Below are 19,002 nucleotides of genomic sequence, written 5' to 3'. Positions count from 1 at the left end.
TTCCAGGCAGGCAAAACATTCACAGAGGGTACAAGATGGGGGCTATGGAAGAACATGGTCGGGGGAGAGGTGTGCTTGGAGAGCAGTGCAGGACAAAGGGGCTTCAAGCGCTGCGCTTGGCCCTGGAGCCTGAAGTTCCCACCCCTGGCTTAAATGCTAAGAATTATTTAATATTCCTTTTTTTGAATTCTGATGGTTTTTCTGCAAATACCAATTTCTAGTATACCTTAAATTTTGAATTGATTTGATAATTTAGCCATTCCGACACATATTCTTTAATCTCTTCAATTCCCCCCCCCCCCATTTTTGGTTCTCCTTCTGAGAAGTCTAACACTTCATTATAAGTACCCCAGTTATCCCTCATATTGATATTTTTCCTTGTCTCAGCTTCTATTGGGGATAACCACCTTGGTGTTTTGATTTCTACTAAGTTTTTGTATTTTCCCCATTTCCTAATTACACTTTTTTCCCCTAACATGGTTGGCAAAGCTGATTTTATTGTGATTGTAGGTATGTTTTTACTAGATATTATGTATCTATAGCTATGATCATATATACCAGATTTTATTTACTTATATACTGATTATATATATATATATAAAAAACACTTGTCTACATATATATGTACACAGTTATGTTTGTGTGTGATAATTTTATTATGATGATTATTTATACCCCACCCATCTGGTTGGGTTTCAATAGAATTAAAGCCACACACACACATCTATAAATGTTTAATTCTTTTTTTAATGATCCCACCCATGTTTTTAGCTGTTCTTTTCTACCTGTAAGCCGCCTTGTTTCCCCACCAGGACGGGGGATAAATACATGTAAACAAAGTAAGAATAATGATGGCGATATGTGTGTCAGCTGCTGCGTGTGACCCTGCCGTATGGCTCGCAGTAACGCCTTCAGCGGCCCCGCTAACCCAGCGGGCAGCAGAGACCTTGACTCCCTCCCGCGGAGCCGCAATCAATCGCCGGCAAAAGCAGCAGCAAACCACGCCTCTCGCCGCCGCCACTTCTGCGCATGCGCTTGCCTCCTGAGACTCCCCCTCCTCCCCCTGATCTGCTCAGGAAGTAACGCATGCGCGTCGCCGCCTGTGTGTGGCGAAAGCCCTCCGCGCTCGCAGCTGCCCGAGCTGTCGGGTCGCCGGCGGTGACACTCGGAGCGCGCGGCGACGGCGGCCGTAACAAAAAAACCCCCAAAACCAATAGGAAGAAGGAGAAGAAGAAGCAGCAGCCGCGAGGGGGCGGGGCTTGAGAGAGCGGCCGCTCGCGCCCTCCTCCTCGGAATCCTGAGGGCCATTCGAAGCCAACCGCCGGCGCGAGGCGAAGGAGCCCAACCGCCGCCCAGCAACCGCCGTCCCGAGTCGGCGTCGCGCGCCCGAGGGCTCCCTCAGGCTGAGCTCCCGTCCCGCGCCTCTCCGCTTTCGGTAGCTGCGGGCCCTCCTCGGCTGCCCCGCCCTTGCCGGCTTGGCTTGGCTTGGCGGCCGGTCCTCGCCCTCGCTGCTGACCCTTCCGGACGGAGGCGGCTTCTGGTGAGGGAATCCGGGAGCTTTGGGGCGGGCGGGCTCGGTTGCCTGAGGGGATGGGTGGGGATCCCGACGGTGGCCCTGGGCATGCCGGAAGGCGTCGGGGCGGGGAAGGGAAGGAGGCTGGTCGCCGCGCAAGGAACTCCCGGCGTTCCTGACGAGGCGAGGCTCCGGTTGGAAAGGGACACCCGGGGTCATCTAGTCCGACCCCCTTTCACGCGGGAACCTTTCGCCCAACGTGGGTCTCGAACCCGCCCTAAGAGACTCACCCAGTGCTTCTCAACCGTGGGTCCCCTGGCGGGGGCCGGACTACAGTTCGCATCGCCCCTGACCGCTGGTGCTGCTAGCTAGGGATGATGGGAGTTGTAGTCCAACAACAACCAGCGACCCAGGTTTGAGAAGCACTGCAGGTTCGAGCCCCACGTTTCCTGCATGGCAGGGGGTTGGACTAGATGAACCTGGGTGTCCCTTCCAGATGGTACAGCCTCAGCTGTCCGTGGCCTTGCAGGCAAGGGAGGAGCTTCCCCCTCCGTCGTGGTGAATGAAATTTCTGGGTCTCAGCTGTAGATCATTTAAAGGGTTGGGTTGCCAGTTCTGGATCCTTAGAGGAGTCTTGCTATCTTCAGGGCTGCGACCCTCAACATCTTGCACTTGCAAATTAGATCCACTGAAGGCTGGGGCAGGACGGGGCTGGGGAGTAAGTAGTGCTAACTAACTATTGGGATTTATCATTTGCAACCTTCCATAGGCAAAAAATAGATTGCAACTCCTGCTGAGTATAACATCTAAATTACACTCCGTAAGAGTGTGCTGTAAGAGTTCTTTAGATCTGTGGAAGCAGCTTTACAAAGGGAAATTTCCTCGCTTTTGCGATCTTAAACTGGTTATCCAGAGGCAAATCCCGATAATCTCAATGGGTTGGATGCAGAGTTGGTTAGTTGTGCTTAAATCCCAGCTAAAGTTTCACATTGATTTCAGTAGGACTGATTCTGTCTCTTAACATTTTAGAAAGTGTGCTGGCACAGCGATAATATTGAAGTATGGACTTGTCAGTTAATCCATGTTCATTACCCTTTTATGCATTGTTTAAATACCTTGTCAGGGCGTATATTCAAGATCACTTAACAGAGATTAATTACCCTTCAATTGTTTTTAATCCCCAGTTCTACTCTGTTGTGATGGGAAAGGAACTAGGATTTTTCCACCCTTTGAGTAGATGGGTTTTGTTGTAACAGTTTATAAACTAGGTACACATGCATGTTCTACAAATACAAGATTTCAGTAAGATGGATGTGCTGATAGTTGAAAAGGGAGCTGCAGCCTGTAATAGTGACAGTGAGTGAAGAACTGAGTATTTCTTTCAGATTAATGAGTTGGGACTATCAAGGGTGTGCTTGTGTGACGTCAGAATGGCCTCAAGTGCCCTGAAACTCTTGTAAAGAGCTGGGCAGAGGTGTCTCCTGCCCTCACATTGTGTGTTTATCCCACTCCTTACATTGTATATAGCCATTTCTCTCTTGTTCCTCTGTTTATTGAGGCCTGATATTAAAGAAGGGGGAAAGTGGAGAAGCAATAAATGTTTTCAGTTGTGTTTATTCTGACATAAATCTGTATGGACTACAGTGTAGTGTTCTACATGCTATGCAACTGTAGATAAAAATTATTTTCCTCAAGAGTGTGAGGAAGGCACTGTCTACTGTTGTCTTCTTTTTCTACATTATTCTTATGCTATGTGGGGAAAGAATCAAGTACCCCTTTCCTTGGGAAAATTAGTGCTATTGGTCAAAGAGGACTTTTTGTTCACATAGGCTTTTCAGAAGAGTGACTCCAGCTATATGTTCCATTGATCAATATTTCTTTCTTTTATTTGTACATTGCTTTTATGATATATTGTATTCTTAAGTTGTATATTACTTTGGTAGTTTTATGCTAAGTGATACATGATTTTGTATAATAAGAGGGGAAATAGTCTGCTATAACTATTCATTTGAAATGGAATTATTTGTGGTATGTTTATCAGTGCTTCATGGTTACCAGCAGTGCTTTTTTCAGGGGATACTCAAAGTTATGCAGAAAAACACTTGTTACCACACATACAGCCAACGAATTAGATGTCCAGCACATAATTATGTTCAGCACTGTGACCTGCCATATTAACTTAATTAGATGCTAATTTTTATCCTGGAAATTGAATTCCTGTCTTGCTAAAAACTGCAGTTTTCCGTAATTCTTACCATGCTGTATCTTGAGCCTTATAGTATTACTGAAGAGTTAACTTTTATAAAAATGTGTCTATCTGCGGTTTAAGAATGGTTGTGTGGATCATGGTACAGAATAGATACCAAATACATCACTCTTCTGGTTACTATATGTTCTCAGTCTGTATAAATTATAGTTCCATTTTAAAAAACTGCTTGGGAAGTTTTCCTCAGGAGCAATTTTTTCTGTCTGGTACAGAATAATTCCATAGATAGTTCCAGTAACTTTCAGCTGTATATTTGAATGAAATTCATGATGTAAATACAAAGTTACTGAAATAGGTGGTGGTATTTTTCTTATCTAATGAGACGAGATAACACAGAGACTGAATTTTTTTCCACTTTAAGTCACAGAGTGTTCTAAAGTCAAGAACTTCTGAGCATATTGAGTCAGCTCATTGTGAGTCATGAAAGATGACTGGAGTTGTGGTAGTTTCCAGTTGTAGAGCAATCTTTGGCAGCATTGCAAGCAAATGATTTGATTTTCATTATGACTTTTCTCTAGTTAGTGTAACAGGATGCTATGCTACTGTTACAGGCCTATGATTCAGGGAGAACCCCAAGAAACTACGGTAATCTTGGTGCTATGGTTATTTAAAAATATTTCAGTAAGTTATAGAATGAAAAGCAATGTCTGTAATGGTGGGCTATGGCTAGACTTTGAGAACATTCATTTAATGAACCACAGAATGCAAGATGAGGAAGAGTATATGAGTTCATTTTTGTTACATAGTAAAAAAATAATACTAATAATCAGGAAGCATAGAACTTAAGCTTTTCTGCCAAACTCTAAAGGTTTGGCATTGTAACTTGTATTATGTGACTATTTTGTCACTTATTTGATTTCTAACCTATCTATTACATAGAAGGATGCCCCAGTTATCTTATTATAGACAATTCAGTTGCTGATTCCATTCCTATGGCACAAAATATTTGCTTTGGGGCAGCCAGTTCACTAGTTCCCATTGGGCCATTGTGGCTACTTAATCCCTTCTCACACCCCTGACTTTTGGCACTTGGATGAAAGTTCATCTGGCTGTGCACTTCTTACTTATTATTTCTCACCTCTTCTGCATGCCTTTTTAAAGTTAGGCAGAGTGGGCAGAGCTGGGTGCAACAGCAGTGACCCAGATGAGAACTTGGTTAAAGCTTAAGGCCACCCCTGAATTGTGTCAGTGTCATGTAAGACCAATAGCTAGAAATGTTGGTGCTTTAGAGCTGTATTATTAATGGCCTTCACAGATGCTGCAGGAGAAAGTTAAAAGGTCAAGTGAAAGTTTAGAATGAAAACTTACAGCCCTGCAGCTGGAAGGGTGGAGCAGAATATAGAGACCTGACCTCTGATAATGTAGAGACTACCTTCCATTACTATAAGTAGTACAGTGGCTTTAGATTGTGTCTTTTGGGCTGGGAGAATTGCAATGGCCTAGACCTTGGCCTGGTGAAAAGACAGCCTGGAGCAATAGCCATTCAGCTCATATCCATTCATTTGCCAACTAGCCATATTGTTCATAATTGGCATAACAATAGGGGATGAGGAGTCTATCACACTCGTCTCTGCCCCCCCCCTAAACTATCTGCCAGTCAAACTTTGTTCAGTTAGGTAAAAGAAGAGATGTGGTGCAACACTTTGGATTAGGAATATCTCTGATTCTGTAATCATTGGTAACTAACCAAAGATTTGACTGGTTAGTAAAATTGGTACATAAAATACATTCTGTCCCATTGTCTTTTCAGGCTTATTGGCCTATGCCTCCTCCCTCTGAAATGCCACTGAGTTTTGTCTCCTTTTCTCAAGTATTGTGAGGACTTTCCTTTTGTTCCCTTCTTCCTTCAGCTCTGTGCCCCTTTCTGCTCCACTGTCATATACAGTGGGGCTGACAGCCCTTAAAAAAATTGGGTGCCTCTGCTTCAGTCTGCCTTGCAAAGGAGCTTTTTCTCCTTCTGGTGCTGTGCTGTTGCAAGAATCCTTTGGAGCTCAGCTTCCTGTTTTCAGAGCTCTGAGCTCGAAGCCCTTGATGCAGTGACACTGCACCAGAGGGAGAAGGCACTCCTCTACAAGGTATGTGGAGGAAAGAGAAGTTCCTCTCTTAGTGCAGTGTTGTGATGGAAAGGGGGGAAATGCTCTTTTCTCTGTCTGTTACTGCACTCTGAATGTGTACCTACCTGTCTGTGTACGTGAGTGTAGGATGGGAAGTGTGCAATGATCATTCTGAATATGCCCATCACTGACATGCAGTCTTAAAAAGTACCAGGGCTGGGAAATACCAGGATTTGGAGAGACATTGCTAAACAGAGCAGATAATATTGAGCTGTATCAGGGATAGGGATGCTCAGGCTGGGCCCCAAACGCAGCCCACCCCAAACCCACACCTCCTTCGGTGTGTTTTTCCTGACTGGAATGTGTTCTTGAATTGTGATAGAGCTTGTGGGTTGGAGAGCTTGGGGTGGAGATGTAGAAACTGTTTTTGTGTGGCTGGAATGTAGCCTATAAAAGAAAAAAGAGCCACATAATCTCATATGCTTTTGCCTCTAGCACAGCCCACCCCTGGCATGCAGCCCCTAAAAGGTTATCTCTGATGGAATGTGATTCTTTGGTTGGAAAAGGTTCCTCACTCTTGACTAGATGGTCTAGTGGTCTGACTCACTTGTTGATATATCTCACTGCTGTGAAAATCTGTTGTGTAAATAATGTTTTTAGCTAGGCTTTTCTTCCCTAAAGCCACCTGCCTGAGGACCCAGAGATATATATATATATATATATATATGCAGGTTTTGGTGTCCTCGGGTGTCTTCCCGTGTAAAAGTTGGGGTGTCTAGGCGACGTTTCGACGAGGTCTCACTCGTCATCTTCAGGCTGGTGCTTTCGGCTTCTTGTTACTGGAACCTTGTCAGCTGGAAGGTTTCCTCCCCGTAGAGGTGAGATATTTGCTTTCGTAGATTTTCACGGGTACAAGAATGCAGGTTTTGGTGTCCTCGGGTGTCTTCCCGTGTAAAAGTTGGGGTGTCTAGGCGACGTTTCGACGAGGTCTCACTCGTCATCTTCAGGCTGGTGCTTTCGGCTTCTTGTTCCAGTAACAAGAAGCCGAAAGCACCAGCCTGAAGATGACGAGTGAGACCTCGTCGAAACGTCGCCTAGACACCCCAACTTTTACACGGGAAGACACCCGAGGACACCAAAACCTGCATTCTTGTACCCGTGAAAATCTATGAAAGCATATATATATATATATATATATATATATATATATATGCTTTCGTAGATTTTCACGGGTACAGGAATGCAGGTTTTGGTGTCCTCGGGTGTCTTCCCGTGTAAAAGTTGGGGTGTCTAGGCGACGTTTCGACGAGGTCTCACTCGTCATCTTCAGGCTGGTGCTTTCGGCTTCTTGTTACTGGAACAGAGCAGGATCTCAGTGTTTGAGTTCCTATAAATACTGTAAAGGAGGTGTGGTGTATAGCCTCCAATGTTCTGGGCAGAGAGGAAGTTCCCAGGCTAGTGTGCCTTTTCTTCTTTTGTTCCTTGATTGCTTGAGGGATATCTTGAGTGATTTCTTGAGTGATATCCTGAGTACCACTTAGGTGGGTCATTAGGTGTGGATTAGTTGCTAAAGCCTTTGTGTCTTGACCTCTTGAACTTTGTGAAGAGTTTTTCTGAGAAGATGGCTGTACTGCATTTAGTTGTGCTCTGGCTTGGCTTCGTGTATAGGGGCGAGCTGTGGTTTTGTGGCCTGTGCCAGCCAGATCTGTGTAGGGATTGCAGGGGGGTGCAGCATCCGGAGGTGCCACCATGGTTTGGCTACTGGATGGTGTCTGTAATTTATCTGTGGAGAGGGTCTGGGTTTGGGTCTGGTGTGGTTGATTGGTGATGGCGTTCTGTGTGCCTCTGGATCTGGTGTCAGTTTTTGTGGGGAGGGCTAATTTCCAGATGTCTGGCAAGCGGGATGTGTCGTCACGCTTGTTCATGTTGTGAGGGTGTTTCTCTATCTCGATGGCTTCCATGATTATTCTCTTGTGGTGATGTTCCATGTTAGAGAGCAATTTGGAATCTGCAAAATTAATTTCGTGTCCTGTTTCTTTCATGTGTTGGAAAAGAGAGGAAGTTTTTTCTTCTTTTTTGACGGCATTCTTGTGTTCTGCGATACGTGCATTTATTCGTCTGTTTGTTTGTCCAATGTACGTGGCTGGGCAGACTTTGCAGGGTATTTCATAGACCCCTTGGTTTTCCAACTGGATTTTATCCTTGGGGTTTCTGAGGATATTGGCTATTTTTTGGTTGGCGCAAAAGGCTGTTTTGATATTGTGTTTATGGAGGATTTTGCTAATTTTATCTGTAGTGCCCTTGATATAAGGAAGGAGGGCCATGCCATTGTTTTCTTCTGTGTCTTGGTTTTTGGGGGGTGTTTCTTTTTGGATTAGCTTCGTAACCCTGTTTTGCTGGTATCCATTGGCAATTAACACATTTGAGAGATTCTGTAACTCAGTTGTCAAGTGGTCTTTGTCAGCCAGGCGTTTGGTTCTGGAGATGAGAGTCTTGGCTACGGAGTTTATTTGTGCAGGGTGGTGGTGTGATTGTGCATGTAAGTAGCGGTTGGTGTGTGTTTTTTTCCGGTAGATAGTGTGTCCTAGGGAGCCATCAGGTTTTTTGTAGATTAGGACGTCAAGGAAGGGAAGTTGGTTGTTGGCTTCTATTTCCATAGTGAATTGTATTTTGGGGTGTAGGCTGTTGAGATGTGTGAGGAAGCTGTCCAGTTTTTCCTTCCCGTGTGGCCAAATTACAAAGGTGTCGTCAACATATCTGAGCCAAAGTTTAGGTTTGTGTTCTGACTTGTCTAAAGCATTGGTTTCAAAGTGTTCCATGTACAGGTTTGCGATGACCGGTGAGAGGGGTGATCCCATAGAAGCCAACAACAAATAGAAGCCAACAACCAACTTCCCTTCCTTGACGTCCTAATCTACAAAAAACCTGATGGCTCCCTAGGACACACTATCTACCGGAAAAAAACACACACCAACCGCTACTTACATGCACAATCACACCACCACCCTGCACAAATAAACTCCGTAGCCAAGACTCTCATCTCCAGAACCAAACGCCTGGCTGACAAAGACCACTTGACAACTGAGTTACAGAATCTCTCAAATGTGTTAATTGCCAATGGATACCAGCAAAACAGGGTTACGAAGCTAATCCAAAAAGAAACACCCCCCAAAAACCAAGACACAGAAGAAAACAATGGCATGGCCCTCCTTCCTTATATCAAGGGCACTACAGATAAAATTAGCAAAATCCTCCATAAACACAATATCAAAACAGCCTTTTGCGCCAACCAAAAAATAGCCAATATCCTCAGAAACCCCAAGGATAAAATCCAGTTGGAAAACCAAGGGGTCTATGAAATACCCTGCAAAGTCTGCCCAGCCACGTACATTGGACAAACAAACAGACGAATAAATGCACGTATCGCAGAACACAAGAATGCCGTCAAAAAAGAAGAAAAAACTTCCTCTCTTTTCCAACACATGAAAGAAACAGGACACGAAATTAATTTTGCAGATTCCAAATTGCTCTCTAACATGGAACATCACCACAAGAGAATAATCATGGAAGCCATCGAGATAGAGAAACACCCTCACAACATGAACAAGCGTGACGACACATCCCGCTTGCCAGACATCTGGAAATTAGCCCTCCCCACAAAAACTGACACCAGATCCAGAGGCACACAGAACGCCATCACCAATCAACCACACCAGACCCAAACCCAGACCCTCTCCACAGATAAATTACAGACACCATCCAGTAGCCAAACCATGGTGGCACCTCCGGATGCTGCACCCCCCTGCAATCCCTACACAGATCTGGCTGGCACAGGCCACAAAACCACAGCTCGCCCCTATACACGAAGCCAAGCCAGAGCACAACTAAATGCAGTACAGCCATCTTCTCAGAAAAACTCTTCACAAAGTTCAAGAGGTCAAGACACAAAGGCTTTAGCAACTAATCCACACCTAATGACCCACCTAAGTGGTACTCAGGATATCACTCAAGAAATCACTCAAGATATCCCTCAAGCAATCAAGGAACAAAAGAAGAAAAGGCACACTAGCCTGGGAACTTCCTCTCTGCCCAGAACATTGGAGGCTATACACCACACCTCCTTTACAGTATTTATAGGAACTCAAACACTGAGATCCTGCTCTGTTCCAGTAACAAGAAGCCGAAAGCACCAGCCTGAAGATGACGAGTGAGACCTCGTCGAAACGTCGCCTAGACACCCCAACTTTTACACGGGAAGACACCCGAGGACACCAAAACCTGCATATATATATATATATATATATATATATATATATATATATATGAGAAGCTGAGTGACTGTTCCCTGCTGGCTGATACTATTCTGAATAGTGCCTGTTTATTTTTATTTTTTTACCTTTTTATTTTCTGCCCCAGCCTTTATTCAAAAAAGATTTCTAGCATGACTTACAAGATCAGCAGTAAGACAGTCCTAGCTCTCAGTTTATAATCTAAAATACATGATATGTGAGGAAGAGAGGAAGAAGGAACAAAGCAGGCTGGTTTTTATAACAGTCAGCAGGTAGGTGACAGTTGAGGGAGGACCAAAGGCAGCTGATCTCATGATCTTACATAGAAATCAGCCATTGAGTTTGGGCCCAGTTTAAGGTGCCCACATTAGTGTTTACAGCCCTAAACCACCTAGGCCTCAAATACCTAAAAGGCCACCTTCTGTACAGACCTTCTCAGGTATTGAGATAATAAGTAGAGGGCTTTTTGAAGTTCCACCATCTTCAAAAGATGGGTCATGGTAGGTTGGGAAAGGACATTTGTTGTAGCAGCTCCTATGTTGTGGAATTCCCTTCCTGCAGAGGTGTGACTAGCACCAACCCTAGACAGTTTTAGTCATATGCTGAAGATGCATCTCTTTACCCTGACATTTGACACTCAAGGCATATTTTTAGGACATCCCTATTATTGTTGCTGTAATTTATTTTAAAAACTGTTTCTAACATTGCAATCACCATATTGTGGTTATGCTGTTTAAAGCCCAAACTGCATTTACAGTGGCATGCAACACTGGTTCAGTTCTGGCCCTTTGGCAGAGGAAACTTTTCAAAGGACAAGACTGTGTTGAATTAGTGTTACGTGTAGCTGTATGGTAACATAATTTGGTCCCAAGCTTCTTTGAAGGAGAAGCTGCACGTACTATATCACTTTATCCTGTCTAGGTGGATTTTAAATACCATGTGCGCCTTTAAAAAAAAAGCAAAGTTATGTCTTGTATATTTATAGTACATTCTTAACCAAGATACTTCAATGTGTTGCATGCACTTGATACACATTCTGTTGGCACAGGCTCAGGCATCAGAGCAGATGGTAGTAGATGAGGTTGAGAGTGATATATCCTGAAGTATTGCTCTCTGCCTGTGGGTGATTAGAAGATCTTCACAAAGCCAGCATGTTTGGAAGCTGAAGTTGAGGGGGGGGGGATGAAACTGAGTTGATATATTTGATTTGTGTGCTAATTTGTAGAAGCCATGTGTTCAGATGTGAACGAGCCTTGGGCTTACACACTCCCGTCCCTTGCAAGTAGTGATGTCCTGCTGCTTAATCCTAGTTTGAGACAGCATAATTTGCCTCAGTATCTGAATTTTTAAGACAGTGGTGTCCAACCAGTGTGCCATGGTACCCTGGGGTGCCATGGGCAGCACTGTCCTCTGTCCCTCTTTTCTTCCTTCCCTCTGATGCCTTCTCGTGTCTCTGCCTCCCAAAGGCTTGCACAACTGTTTGTTGCAGCAGCCCTGGCTACAAGCTCCCCAGGTGAATGGTGCCTCTGGGGATGGGCAAGGGGGGTTTCCCAGGCCTCTGTGGGGTAGTGTGAGGAGGAACCTCTCTGGGGCAGAGGGGGGCAGCTCAGAGATCAGGGGCGGCAGTTGCAGCTGCCCAGAGGACTCCAAGGAGAGGAGAGCAGAGAGAACGCTGAGGGAACACTCCACAAGGGAGGGTGTTCAAACAGGGGTGAGAGGCTGCCATGGCAAGGGATGACATAACTGGGCTCCTGAGCCCCACAGGGGTGCCACAGAAAGAATGTGGTTAGTTAAGGGAGATGTGGACTCAAAAAGCTGGAAACCCTCTGGTTTAAGATACATTTTGCGTGAGCTTGCAGAGTTTGATCCTGGTATTTCATGCAAACCGTAGTTTGACGGCTGTTGATCTCTTACATTCATTCTCATCTTTCCCTTCCCACAAATAATAGCTGCTTTGTGTCTGAAGAAGTCGATAAAACAATTGTTTTGTGCTATGAGATAGCATTTGTGTTATGATCTCATACAGCTAAGACATCAGTAATGACTCTGTAGGTCATAGCAGTATTAAAGGTGGAAGAAGTGGCAACCTAGATATATGATTTTATCTTCAAGAAATATTTTGTTAGGAGCCGCCCAGCGTGGCTAGGGCAACCCAGTCAAATGGGTGGCATATAAATAATAAAAAAAATGTTGTTATTGCATGCTAGAAGTACAGACTTTGTCAGATGCTATTATGGAATGAACAGTTCTTCAGTCTTTTTGTGATTATTATGATGAGTCCTGTGCGCCAGCCACGGCTAAGGAAACCACCTGTCCTCAATGCATTGTCTCCTATACCATTTAACATCTGTAAAAAGTGACTGAGGGGATGTCATCTGGAGTACAGTGTCAGCCAATATGCAAATGATACCCAGCTCAGTCTCTCTATCCATCTGAGTCAGGAGTGGCTGTGCAAATGCTGGACTGTTGTCCAGAGGCAGTGAAGGGCTGGGTGAGGGCCAGGAAACTGAAGCTGTGTGTCTTTAGTTTCTAATGTCTGGGAATTAGGGAGGTGGCCTGTTCTGGATGGAATAGCACTCCTCTTGAAGGAGTAAGTATGTATTCTGAGTGTGTTCCTTGACTCTAACCTGCCCCTGGTGGCTCAAGTAGCACCAGCCTTTGCCACCTACAGCCATCTCTCAACTAGGCTAGCTCGGTTTCAGTAACCCATTCACTGGTAATTTCCCAGTTTACTACAGCATACTGTATGTGGGTCTATCCTTAAAGATGAGGATTATTCCCAGGTAAATGGGATTAGGATTGCAGACTAATTCACTAGGAGCTGTCTTTAGTATCTTCTGAAATTTGACTGAAAATATCTTTTTAAGCATTTCTCAAAAAGCTCTGTGTAACTTACTCCCTTCTAAGTGTTTTTGGGAACAGCCTACATCCAGTGTGGTTTAATAGTTAGAGTGTTGGATTAGAACATGAGAGACTAAGGTTCCCCACTCAGGTGAAGCTCCCTGAATGACCTTGGGCCAGTCACCATTTCTTAGGCTAGCCTGCCTCACAGGGTTGTTGTGAGGATGAAATGGGAAGGAGGAGAACCACATAGCCACCTTGAGATCCTTGGAAGATAAAGGTGGTATATAAATGTAATAAGTATCAATTAATTAATATTTTAAAATTAGAAATGTGCTCCTGCAGTTAAGCAGGAGAGGGTAGCAGTGGGACAAAAGTGTTCATTTGGAGCAGGGTATTCATGAGGGAGATGGAAGAACATGGTAAAAGATGGGATACTGCCCTGTATGTGTCATATATTGGAAGTATTGGTTCTGATGTCAAGACTAGTAATGCTTTTCTTCTATCAGTAGATATACCCCCTTGTATCAGTAAGTGTGCTTCCAGAACAAAACATTTTTAGTTTTGTTGTTTCCCAGTGAACTCTAGATCATTATAGTACAGAATATTGTTAAGCTTTACTGTATTTAATTTCTGCTACAGCTTAATTAAAAAGCAATGGTAATTTTAATCATTGAACAGTGTCTCATTATCTGAGCACAACACATAGATGTTGGTTCTAGAACACAGTTGGTTCAAAGAAATTTCCATGTTGCCATTTGCTTGTTTTCTTTGGAACATGGCAAATGTTAGTTATTCCATCTCACGTACATTCTGGTATTAGGCTTGCAGACTTGAAATAAATATTGAATTCAGTGTTATCTAATACAGTTTAAATGTGACAACATTTAGTCAGTCTCAGACATCAAAGCAAAAAAGGCAGAAATTTGTGATTCATAAGTTCAAAAATTAAGAAAATATTTATGGAGGAGGAATTGGGGTCAGGCAGAGAAATGGCATTGGGCTAGATAAGTAAAATACTGAGTGTCTGCTAGTGAAGAAGAGAATTGTCCAAGTGTATATCTCTTGATTATTATTTTTTTTACAGCACCCCATATATCTCTTGATTTTTCTTCATTTTAGAAAACCTAATTATTGCAAATTCATTCACAAAATCAAGTCAATTCTTGTCATGAAAATAAGATTGTGAAACATTGTGGTGATTCTCCCAACCTCATTTTTCCATGATTACTACAAAAAAGCAGAATAAACTAATTATTGGCAAGTAATTTCAAGGTATGAAAATATGTATGTATTTTAAACATTGATTCTCATAATCTTTTCACTTTATTTCAGATCTGAGCACTTGGATCTAACCAAATCTTGCAAGAAAATTACTGAGAGCATATTTAATCATGGGAACTCCTGGATCAGGAAGGAAAAGAACTCCTGTGAAAGATAGGTTTTCTGCAGAAGATGAAGCTTTGGGTCATATTGCTAGAGAGGTTAGTAAAACTGCTATCTTACTGTAAGCATATTGAAAACAAGAATTCACATATTCACATTTTACTTAGTAGGTGCACCTTACATTCATTGTTGTAAAGTTATTTCTTAAACTGTGTTTGCAGTTCTGTATCACCAAGTATATTATTTTGATAATGATATCTTTGACCATTAGTCACTTAATGCTCACATTTAATAAAGGTATTATTGAATCAAATTTGACTACTTCATTTTTAAATGAAATTTCTTTCAATTTAATAGGCAGAAGCACGGCTTGCAGCCAAACGTGCAGCGCGAGCAGAAGCAAGAGATATACGCATGAGAGAATTGGAACGACAACAGAAAGAGGTAATGGAGCAGTTAAATGTAGAACAAAATTCTGGTAATCTTAAATTCAGAACAATGTATCAGAGTAAATAACATTAACTGATCGCTTACTTTGACATTGTTACACATCTTGAGCATCACTCTGAAAGCCGGGGTGATTTTCTTTTCAGTTGGTAGAACACCATTCAGACCTCAAGCTCAGCTTGAATATTAAGGTTGTGTTGCACTTGTAAAGGAAAACATAAGATGTTGTATATGTGTCAGATTGTATGCCCAGTGAGCATGAAATTTGGTGTCTGAGTACTACTTGGGTTTATACAAAGAAAAGCTTTCAATGGATTAGGAATATTGGCAACTATTGCCTAGGAGTTGGAAAACTTGACACATAAACCAGACTTGTGAAAGCAGCTAGGATCATCTTTCAAAAAATAGGATTGTATTTCTGTCAAAACTGAAACAATGTTGAGTCTCTTAAGTTCTTGGGAGTTATGCTGTTGCAGAATAGCAAGAAAAGTGGCAAAGTCAAGCTGCTTTGAATCAGAATTTTCCATGAGCAGAAGACTGTTCAGGCTCCTCTTTCCCCATTTTGTAGGCTGGGGCCTAGGATGTGATACAGTACTGCAGTGGGCATATGGAATCAGCGAAATTCAGGCAGAGGCATTCCTTCATTTTGGCCAAGTTTTCATCATACAGCCATCTGCCATATGTCTGACTTCATTATACTGTGGGAAATTAGAGTTCTGCTTTAGGTTTCAGAATCTTTACATTTTAGAATAAAATTTGTTGTATGTTATAATTATCAGCCATGCTTAACTTACATTTGCCAATTTTCCAGGGAAAAGGGAGTGTGTCCATCAACTGCAATTTTTGTTTTTGGTTTGGTTTTGGCTAACTTCTACAGTTGTCTATATTTGTTCCTGCCTCAGATGATTTTAAAATATTTTTATACTTCTGTATTCAGCACTGTATCATGGCATATGCTTGGAGTGAGGCCAGATTTCTTCAGATAAATTGCAAAATGTATTCTTAGTGAATGAAAGTGACTCTGGATGAGTAACGGATAGTGAACAGTTTTAATTTCAGTTATAATTTGGCAGAATGGGGGAACCTGCACACATATGCAAAAACCTTTAATAAATATTGTCCCTAAACATTTTGACTGTCTTCAACTTGAAAAACATAATGTAAAATGATTTCAAACGGAGCTTTTATTGCAACAGATAATTTTCAGTAAATCTAATGTGATTTATAGAGAAAGGTCTCTACTTATAACACTTGTTGGTAGAGGAGTGTATTCAGTAGATACCAAAAAGACAATAGAGTCCTCGGTTGGAAATACTTTTGTGTAATGAGCTTTCAGAACTTGAGTGAAGAAACGTGTGAAGTGTAGGCAGTGTTTCTTTAGATAATTGATTACAGTACAATTAATTACATCGCTGATTTTAAATAATTTTGGGTTAAAATAGTGACTGTTCTACCATCACATTTAGATAAAGAATCTGCAAAAATGACCATGGGTAGAATAAAAGTTAGGCCCTGATTAAGGGCTTCTTTGGTGGTTTTAAGCTCTATTCTATTCTACAGTCATACCTCTAGTTGCATTCGCTTCATGTTGTGGATTTTCGGGTTGCGAACGCGGCAAACCCGGAAGTGTATACTTCCGGGTTTCACCACGCATGCACAGAAGTGTTCTGCATGCTTCGCACATGTGCAGAAGCACTCTATCGTGCTCCACACTTGCGCAGAAGCAGCGCTCTAGTTGCGGACTTTTTGGGGTGCAGATGGCACCCCGAATAGATCGTGTCCACAACTAGAGGTACCACTGTATTCTATTCCGCTTGATTGTAAGTAGAACCTGTAAGCATTCTATAAAAAACAACAACATAACAATGTCAGTAAAAGACAAATGCAAAAAACAGGTATTTTTTAAAATCCAAAATATAAATAAAATAAACAGTTATGGTAGAAACAAAATAAAACACATGTAGATGGATCATTTCTAATGTATTTGACAAGAAATTCAATCATACTGCCTTTGGCTTTTCCTGATGTGCATTTAAATAGAAGTAATATTAGTTTGTGAATAGTACTTGATATAGCTGTAGAGGTGAAATGATAAAATGCAACACAAGTTTTAAAGAGAGCATTTCCATATTTGAATGTTGATTACACTTTATTTTTTTAAAGCAAACTCTTTGGGAGAGCAAATTTTCTTTTTGGAAATTGTTTATTCTTGCGAAGAAATAAGATGATCTTTACCTTTTTGTAGCTTTCTCGACGTTCTTATGATAGAAAATGGGGACATATCCAAAGGTGGATGGTAGGCCAGGATTGCCTGTTGTGTGGTATTTTGCACTTGGAAAACTAACATGATTGGTGTGTTTATTTACTAACATTTTGTACAGTGTGTGAAATTCAAGTATCAAAATGACGTGTCTCCCAACTGTGGGATTTACAAATATTTAACTTTGGCTTGGTTGTGTTCTTAGTTATTTTTATCATTCCAGTACTGAATAAGTGGAAACCTAAGGAGAATAACTTCATATCACCAATAACACTGTCTATTTTATATGAATTGATACAAGACAATGAGGTCCCAACATTTCCTTGGCCTTTCTACATTTGAGGATTCTTCCCAAAATTTATCAATAAGTAAAGGTAAAGGGACCCTTGACCATTAGGTCCAGTCGTGGTCGACTCTGGGGTTGCGGTGCTCATCTTGCTTTATTGACTGAGGGAGCCAGCGTACAGCTTCCGGGTCATGTGGCCAGCATGACTAAGCCGCTTCTGGCGAACCAGAGCAGCGCACGGAAACGCTATTTACCTTCCTGCCGGAGTGGTACCTATTTATCTACTTGCACTTTGACGTGCTTTCGAACTGCTAGGTTGGCAGAAGCAGGGACTGAGCCACGGGAGCTCACCCCGTCGCGGGGATTCGAACCGCCGACCTTCTGATCAGCTAGTCCTAGGCTCTGTGGTTTAGACCACAGTGCCACCCACGTCCCTTTATCAATAAGTAGAATCATAGAATTGTAGAGCTGGAAGGGACCACGAAGGTCAACTAGTCCAAGCCTCTGCAATGCAGGAATCTTTTTGCCTAACATGGGGCTCAAAACCATGGCCCTGAGATTAAGAGTCTCATGCTCTACTGACTGAGTTAAACTTAGAATGAATGATTTTTTTTGCAGAAACACATTTTCTCAGTACCTGAAATACAAAATCCATTCGTCTGGGTATTATGGGCTAGATCCAAAGATTGTGCAGGCCAAAGACCTTTTGTGCAAAAATATTCTCTCTGTCCTGCACTCGGTCTTTGTTGGGGGGTTGGGAACTCTCCTGAACAAGTATGGGCATAGATAAGCTTTTCCCTTACTATCACTCTCAATTCATATTGTTTTCCAAATTGTACCGCATTGCATTTTGAAGTTCTAATTGTAAGATATTTTTTCCATGTAGATGGCAGGTATCTGTCGGTATAGGTGACTATTGCACACCAGCAATTAAGACTATCATGCAAGTTGGATTAAATCACTTTATGGATAAATCAGTTGGATTACTTGGTTTTTAAATGGCTAAAAATGGGGTTGAGAATTGGTCAACAAATCTTTATTTAAAAAAATATTAAAACCGGTGCTTACACAAATGGGAAACATAATCTTAAATAATATTTCCATTCTCTTAGAACAGAGCTTTCCAAACTTTTTATGTTGGTGACACACTTTTTAGACATGCATCATTTCATGACACAGTAATTCAGTTTTACTAGCAAACTGAAGGATAAACTAATCCCTTCTTTCCAGCCCTGGGAGGAGTGCGGAGAGCGTTTGTGCGACACACCTACACACTGCAGCTGACGCACTAACATGTTGCAACACAGTTTGGAAAGCTCTGTCTTAGATGAATACCTCTTCCAAGATGCCTGCTGTGACTTACATGTACACCATCTATAAACAAATTAATATTTTTGCTTCAGAAATATTTACATGCGTGGTTTTCGTATTAAAAAAAAATCTGGTTGCAACCCTAATGATAACTGTTTAGTTACCGTAATTTATTGAGTAATCTGAGATATTAGGTGAACTAATAAGACATTGAAAATTAGTATAAGCTGCTATGTTGTTTACATGAAAGAAGAATGGGTGTTTGTCTGATGTGAACAGTAAATTAGTACTTTCTGCTGTTTCTGAGTAATTTTTGTGGATAATTCTTTTTAGCTGTGTTCTTTTTGGT

At 42.1% G+C, this 19,002-nt stretch overlaps 1 protein-coding gene across 21 annotated transcripts in view; it reads left to right on the top strand.

Moving 5' to 3' along the window:
* Positions 1-1,088: 1,088 nt before the first annotated feature.
* Positions 1,089-19,002, top strand: part of LRRFIP2 (LRR binding FLII interacting protein 2) — a 51,632-nt gene continuing 33,718 nt past the window's right edge. For 13 of the 21 annotated variants that reach the window (XM_077916490.1, XM_028751525.2, XM_077916485.1 and 10 more), the window contains exons 1-3: positions 1,089-1,540; positions 14,299-14,447; positions 14,707-14,793. In XM_077916490.1, the coding sequence (XP_077772616.1) occupies positions 14,358-14,447; positions 14,707-14,793 (177 nt within the window). In that variant the 5' untranslated portion in view covers positions 1,089-1,540; positions 14,299-14,357. The remainder of the gene's footprint in view (positions 1,541-14,298; positions 14,448-14,706; positions 14,794-19,002) is intronic. The other 8 variants (XM_028751529.2, XM_028751527.2, XM_028751526.2 and 5 more) reach the window with 4 other exon arrangements.

This window comes from Podarcis muralis, chromosome 12 (genome assembly GCF_964188315.1).
Source record: "Podarcis muralis chromosome 12, rPodMur119.hap1.1, whole genome shotgun sequence".
Lineage (NCBI taxonomy): Eukaryota > Metazoa > Chordata > Lepidosauria > Squamata > Lacertidae > Podarcis > Podarcis muralis.
Note: the sequence above shows the minus strand (reverse complement) of the source record. Positions and strands in the feature narration are given on the sequence as shown.